Consider the following 7,713-nt stretch of genomic DNA (forward strand, 5'->3'; position numbering starts at 1 on the left):
GTGCCAGAATAATTTTCTCGAACAGCTTGCCCAGGATCGAGGTAAGGCTGACTGGCCTGTAGTTCCCCGGGTCCTCTTTCCTCCCCTTTTTGAAGATGGGAACCACGTTGGCCCTCTTCCAGTCCTCCGGCACCACTCCAGAGCACCACGAGTGTTCGTAAAGCCGTGCCAGGGGACTTGCAATGACCCCATGTTTAAATATGTTTAAAACTATTCCCTCTTCCTGGGGTGTGGACTTCTTAAGAAGTTAACACAGAACAAACTTTGGTTCAAGCTTTCTCCGCTTGCTTATGTCTTCTCAGGCTTTTAGAGTTTTTTCACTATCAGGAGCCATTCCTATCTCTCTAACTTACAGGGTGGCTTAATCACTAGATCGACCACAGTAAGTCAGTTGGCAACTCCCTGCAAAGTTTCCAGTGCCTGCTAATGGGGTTGGTCAAGTGAAGAATGCCATCACCTTTATACAGGATGCTATAATGCAGCTTGCTAATTGAACCTGGAACTGTAATATATGGAGGTTACTGCTTCTCCGTACTAATGTTTCTATTTTCCTGTCTTCCTATAGGTGGTGATGCATTACAGCTAGACACGCTTTTGGAATGGTGGAGAGAGAAGAACAGCTCTTTTTGTTCACGACTCATAATAGTGTTAGACTGTGAGAATTCTCGGCCCTGGGTTAAAGAAGTGAGAAAAGTGAATGACCAATATGTTGCAATACAAGGGGCAGAAATGGCCAGAGTCGTAGACGTTGAGGAAGCAGACCCTCCCCAGCTGGGTGACTTTACCAGAGAATGGGTCGAATACAACTGTAATCCTGACAGTAGCATCAGCTGGTCTGAAAATGGACGTACAGTAAAAGCAGTGTACGGCGTGTCAAAACATTGGAGCGACTACACTCTGCATTTGCCAACAGGAAGTGATGTTGCCAAACACTGGATGATGTACTTTCCCCGTGTTACCTATCCGCTAGTGCATTTGGCAAACTGGTTTTGTGGTCTCAATCTGTTCTGGTTTTGTAAGGCATGTTTTAGATGCTTGAAAAGATTAAAAATGCGTTGGTTTCTTCCCGCAGTGCTGGACACAGGACAGGGTTTCAAACTTGTGAAATCATAATTATGAACCAAAGATAAGTCAAAGTAGGAGCTCTGGTAACTTTATGACTTCAGAATCTGATTGACTTGAAACTTTTTATATGTAACAGATTTTGCTAAAGAAATCTGCTACTTCAGTAGCTATCTTCACTTTGTTCATCTTTTTGAGCAACTACCGTATATGCAAGGGTTAGAAACTGGTCTATAAAGCAGGTGAGGCTAGAAGTATTTGAATTTTGTTACTGAGTTGTATATAAACTTATAAAAGATATATTAAATATGACCATGCACTTTGAAGACAGCTTGCATGCTCATAGGTATTAAACAGAAAACCGCCTATGTTTTAAATCAACAAAAAACATTTTTGATGGGCGTAAAGAATATGGAAACTCTCTCCCCATCCCACTCCTTCTCATGTAAAACTTCCAGTTTGAATTGTTCCACTGCAGAAAAAACAAAACAGAGAGAGTTACAATATTGCTTTTTGGGTTAAAAACAAAATGGGAAGAAAATTCAGAGGTAATCTTACCCTCAAGGTTCTTATCTAAAACTTCTACTGTGCCTAAGAGCTGAATCCTGTGAAAAACTCAATGCAAACTTAGGTTTAGTGAGGGGATTCTTTTTAAACTGAAACCAATTTTGCAGGAAGGCCAAGTTGGGATTTTTCCTCTCAGCCCTAAGCATACCCTATTCTATCCTAGTCTCAATACTTCCAACTACAGAGGATTGGAAGGGACTGAAGGTCTTAGCAGCACTTCTCCTCAAGTCAGGGAAATTATTTTCTGCTTATAAGGTAACAGAACCTCCAAGCAGAGATCTTTCTCCATATTACTGTGGGCTCTGTCCACCTGGAGCACAGGCGATCAGGAGCTGAACTCATAGCTCTTAGACCAGTCCTTTTTACAGTCTTTTAAAATTGATTTGAATATGCAAATAATCTGTAAAACCTAGATGTTCTTAAAATATTTTTCACTAACTTCTAAGCCAGAATGCTAGTCACTTCAGAAATGAAGACAAACTGAAATGCCGTTCAGGAATTTCAACAAAAAATTCTTAAATTTTTTGCCTTCTCAGATTTTCTACCTGTTGAGTTTTTAACTACCTGGTCAACTAATTTAGACAATATGGTAATACTGATGCATATTAATGGATAACTCCCTAAGGAGACAAAATGTTCCATCAGTGATTGTTTGACACACCAGCAATCAAAGGGGTTCATACGGCTAACACTAAGATCCTTTACAATGGCAATTCCTGAATTCCAACATGATTTACATTCACTGATAACTTATTACTCCTTTTCACTGATAAGTTATTACTCCTTTCTTAAATGTCCTTTATTGTCCCGCAGTATATAAATTACTTTACCAAGAAAATCATCCCCTTCACTGCTCCAAAAACAACAAAAAAGGGATGAGATAGGAGTGGGTAGAATCATATATGCAGTCAAGTTTCATTCTACTTGACTTCAAAATATTACTCACCATTAACTCAGAAGTTCTGAAGAGGAAACAACGTGGAGACAGAACACAGTTCCAAAGAGGAAGCCTCATCCTACAGACAAATTTCAAACAAACCAGGAATATGGATGGAGGAGAAAGCATCTTCAGAGGCAGTAGTTTGGTTTTGTGAAATCACTGTTATTTTGGTTACAGTTTTTCTAAGGATTCATTTGATTGCAATAATGGACTACTAATCTGCCTGACATCAACACCAGCCTTAACTCTGCACTTTGCTCACCCACAAGTCATGTGGGAGAACCTTATGCTCTAAGTACTCTTGGAAACGCTCTTGTGTTTCATGAAGATTATCAATATAGTCTTCTGTTCCTCTTAATCAGCTAAGTGCAAAAAGATCCTATCTTCTGGAAGATATCTGAGAGGTCTGTGCTTATAAAAATGTTGATACCTTTCATGTATCTGGATGTGTGATACTTCTGACCCATGTTGGGAGTGTCAGTAGGCTAGTGTGGGGTATCTAGCATATAGTACGATGATGGGCAGGACTGGGGCTGTGGCCTGTACCAGAAAAGAACAAGGGAGAAGCTGGTTTAGAGCCTTTTCTAATGCAGGGGTGGCCAAGAACCCTGTCATCCAGCTCATGGGGTTCCTCATGGGTCCAGAAATTTGTCAATGGGGGACTGGTTGTTAGCATTCATCGCTGTCTTACCCAAAGCCATGACCATTCATCCTGCTGTCAAATTTCCAGACCTGTGGGGAACCCTATGGGTCAGAGACATAGCCCCATGCTACTTATTCAGCCCATGGGTCTAGATGACTTAGGCACCACTGGTTTAATGGATGGCTTTACAGTTTGTCTGCTAGCTGCATGAGTAGTGTAAGGGACAGTCCTTAACATGTTTAAAGTCAGACTAGAAATTGGTTAAGGAGGCAGAGGTAAGGAGGATGATTGGAAAATTGACTGTGCATTTCCAGATTTTCCTGTGGGTGTGGATTTTTTTAATGGCAATATTTTAGTTTCCTGAGTTTTTAAAACTTGCTTTTTTAACCTTAATTTTGGAATCTCTCACTTCTAGATTTTTAAAATAAAAACATTTTTATAGTGGTGTTTTAAATAGGAATCTGCAACCAACCATCCAAACTGTGTGGCATTTTTGTGTGTTTTGTATTGGAGCCTTTCTTCCACTGTTGTCCAAAAGAAGATCCTATCCTATTGGTTTCATTTAAAGAAAGGACCCTGGAGGCTGGGAATCTAAGAACTCAGACTGTTAATTCCTAACTTCCACTCCAGCCACTGATAGCAATAGAGCTCCTTAATGACCTGTGCCCTTCCTGGGCTCTTTCACAAGATCAGTGGAGACAGAAGTGGAATTCCCAAGCCACCACAGGGTTATAGGGCTATTACCCCCATGCCATGTGGTTGCAAGCTCTTATGGAGGCAATGTTCTGTCCCTAAACTTGTAAATATCACATAGGGATAAACAACATGGAATGGCCCCTAAAGTTATTGATCCTGTTGATAGAGGAAACTAAGCCACCTGTAACAGTCCTGTAGAACAATGACCTGCTAATGCTAAGTGGAAATGATTTTTAGAAGCTTTAGCAAATGGGAACTCCAACCCTGTGATAAGAACTATCCAGGCAAACCTTACTGGGACTCTGACTTCAGCAGAAATCTACCCAAAGTGGTCTCAATCCAAAAGTCTTGGTGTCAGAAAATGCCAATTAAATCCAGTTCCAAAGAGTATTATAACATGGCATTATTTCCAGACTACTGTGCTGGGGTGAATGCTTCAGGATGAACTGCGTGGAGAGAGAACGTTGACTCTAGATTTAAACTGATTGTTCTGATGTTTGATTTCTCGGCTGTCTACTCTGCAACTTCATTATAAAAGTATATATCTCTATTATTGCAGTGAAGTTACCTTATGGTGGCTTTGTTTACATTTTAGTTACCTCCTGAGTAGCACATGCCTTGCAGAAACATAAATGCACTGATTATGGTAAAGAGCTAGCTTAAAAAAAATGCAAATTGCCAGATACTCACTGGTGGGGTTTTTGAATGAATATAGGAGGAAGCCATTTCTTTAATTTTGCACTATTGCTGTTTCATATTTTCACTTTAATTTTTGTCTTTGCCCAATCTTCACCTAAAACTTTTCCTCAGAAGATTTTCTTTAGGCTTCTGAATTTCCTTCCCCTATAAGAGGCACTTTCTGTTTGTTGCTCACATTGCATAATGTAATTATGTCAAATTCTTGTTTATAAATAATTCGTCAGAATTTTTCTCTGGGGAGGTTTTGTATTAGGCATATCTGATTTTAGCATCTGTAAATGGACTTTTGTGCATTTGTAACACGACTTAAATATACTTGTTGTTTTGGATGCTCATCTCCATTTCATATTTTTTGTTCATGATTTACTCCTTTGTTTTTGCTGTCATAGAAACAGCAAATGTGTCCAGTTTTCTGTGTTCTTTCTTGCTTTACATCAGTGGTTCCCAATCTCTTTGTCAGTATGACCTCATTTCCTCAGCATGGCCCCTCACTCCTAACCCACAGCCCTGCTGGCCCTCTGCCCCCTCCTCTTCCTCCATCAGTGTCCAACCTCCGGCTGCCACCCATGGGATGAGGGGGAGGATGCAGGCTCAGGGCTCCCCACCTTGCTGCCCTCCCCCTGGGGGCCTCCATGGCCCAGTGGGTGGGACCAGCCTGGGAGGGTGAGGAGGCTCAGTGCCACTGCTGGAAGCCCCACACTGCCACGGCGAGGTGCCCCCTTGCCTGCCCAGCAGCAGCAGCACAGAATTATGCCCCCTGCTGCTGCCAAGTGGGCAAGGTATGCCTCACCATGGCAGTGCAGCCAATGTGGAGCTCCCAACAGCAGCACCAAGCCTTCCCTCCTCACAGCTGCAGAGGCCATGGGGAGAGGGCAGCAGGGAGCAGGCAGCCTACATCCACCCCCACCCCAGGGGCAAATTAACATGTCCAGAAAGTGTGTTACCCTATGAGACTTTGGGTGAGGCCAGCAGGAACTTCTAGGTTGGGGCACAGGGACAGGCCTCCACAGGACCCTTGTAAGGGCAGCGGCCAAGTTATTTCCTCAAACTAAATATCTGCTCTGTATGTAATAAACTAAATATATAAGTTCTGTATGTAATAAAGAGCTGTTCACATTATAAGCCTCCAGCTACTAGAAGACCTACGTGCCTAAATGCTAAGTGTTGTAATAGCCAAATTCTCTTTACCCACTGTCACATGCCAGCTGGGCACTGTGAGTATATCAGTTTAGTTGCAGACTGACTGAGCACTGCAACTTTATTAGCCACTGGGCTATTTGGTTCGGGATCGAGAAGGTGATGTTGCAAAGGAAAGAAATGACAAGATTCACTTACAAAAAAGAAAGAATTTTACTTATGACAACAAAAGATATAGTTTGCATATATAATAGTTAATAAAAAGGTTAAGTTAATAAGCAGACAACATAACAATACAGACTAAAATTGACAGTGATAATAAAACAGATAAAGAAATTAACCAAGAGTTCCCACTTGGTTAGTAACTTATCGGTAGTCCCTCGGTTAGAAGATGCACAGCGAGTTGAATCAGCGAAGTCAGATGTCTCTGAACTGGGCTGCTCGAAGGATACCGGTGGAAGCCAGCTATTATCCTATGGGGTTAAAAGGTGTTAGAAATTATTAAAATAAGTTACTGCCCAAGCTGGGGTTTATCCAATAAGCAAATTGCAACACATCTTCAGGTTTAAAATTAACAGTACCCCGCCTAAATCCAGCCCCTTCAAAACTCTCTGACTATGCTTTTTTTGAGCTGTTCTTTTTGAAATGTACTAGATAAGCTGGGCAGTTGAATCCAGTTTTTATTGCTAAATTTTGAGCAAGAAAGAACTATTAGGTCAGCTAATTTCACAGCTATAGCTTTGTCTTTGAGGCCTAGTCAGATCCACAAACAGTTACATTTGTGGGTTACAAAAAATACAAGCTGCATATTAGACAAAAGTTCCAAATGCCTCCAAGAAGCACATATTTATTGCTTATTAATTTCTTTGGTTCTGGCCATCACAACCCACGGACGGTAAAGAGAATCGGGCACCTCACAATGGGATCCAAAACAGCCAGTGCACCGAGCAGGAAACTGCCTGACGTCAACATGCAGCTGCCCTGTGAGCCAACAGGGAAATGTGAAGTACAGGGGCAAGTCTAAAATCCCAGCCCTCAGCCAGTCAGGGCTGCAGAGGTCTTCCATCCACAGTCCTCTCCTACAGATACGCACCTATGTACTATCTACAAAAAGTGGAGCAGAAATCAATCTGTTTTCTAAAATGGGGCAAGCAGAGGAGGTAGTGTTGTGCCCACTTCTATAATAGCCTAGTGGCTACAGCATTTGTCCACATGAACAGTGTGTGCCCCTGGTGCCTGGGGGGGCACGGCTGCACCGGTGGCGGTGGGGGCATGGCGGTGGTGAGCGGGGAGCTCATGCAGATGCCGCCAGCACTGTCAGCAGAGGGGTGGGGTGGCAAGCACCGACCAGGGCTCGGCGACCACCCGCAGGCACCGCTGGCGGCATTGGCGGCAGCCAGGGGCAATCATGGACTGCCCACAGATGCCACCAGCGGCGGAGTGGCAAGCAGGAACCGCCCACAGGTACCACTGACAGTGTCGGCGGCACCTTTTTGCAGGGGTGCACCGCCACATGCCATGTTTTTTTGAAGACTGTTTCACATATAAACTCTCACTGGCTTCGCTCCAGCCAGCTGCTGCTCTTTCCACAGACTAACATGAAAGTGGCTACAAGGACCCCAGGACTTGTTCTTCAAAATCTAAATTGACTTCTGGGTATTAGCAGGGTTGTATTGTGGGGGGAGGGGGGTGCACTAGTGCATTTGCACCCCCCTTTGATTCCTATTCTTTCATTTGTTGATAAGGGAGTAGAAGCAAATGTTTATTTTAGTCAAGTGTTTGGTATTATTTTGTTGTTGCTTTTATATTGTTTTTATTTTGGATTTTAAACCACATTTCCAGACCCATTTCATTGTCACTTCCTGTGACTTCATTGGTGTCAAAGGTCACATGACATCACTTCCTGATGTGATACTGCTTCCTGTGAGGTCTTTGAATATGGCTCGCCGGCCCACTGGGGGGTAAAAAG

At 42.8% G+C, this 7,713-nt stretch overlaps 2 protein-coding genes across 2 annotated transcripts in view; one reads left to right on the top strand and one right to left on the bottom strand.

The window, feature by feature from the left end:
• Window positions 1–4,942, top strand: part of TMEM168 (transmembrane protein 168) — a 54,272-nt gene extending 49,330 nt beyond the window's left edge. The window contains exon 5 of the mRNA XM_019514554.1: window positions 566–4,942. Coding sequence (XP_019370099.1) covers window positions 566–1,113 — 548 coding nt within the window. The 3' untranslated portion in view covers window positions 1,114–4,942. The remainder of the gene's footprint in view (window positions 1–565) is intronic.
• The window catches only part of LOC109295618, a 102,010-nt gene that overhangs the window by 1,222 nt on the left and 93,075 nt on the right, over window positions 1–7,713 (bottom strand). The gene's annotated exons all lie outside the window — the stretch shown is intronic.

Source organism: Gavialis gangeticus, unplaced genomic scaffold (genome assembly GCF_001723915.1).
Source record: "Gavialis gangeticus isolate Ggan-Ray unplaced genomic scaffold, GavGan_comp1, whole genome shotgun sequence".
Taxonomy (NCBI): domain Eukaryota; kingdom Metazoa; phylum Chordata; order Crocodylia; family Gavialidae; genus Gavialis; species Gavialis gangeticus.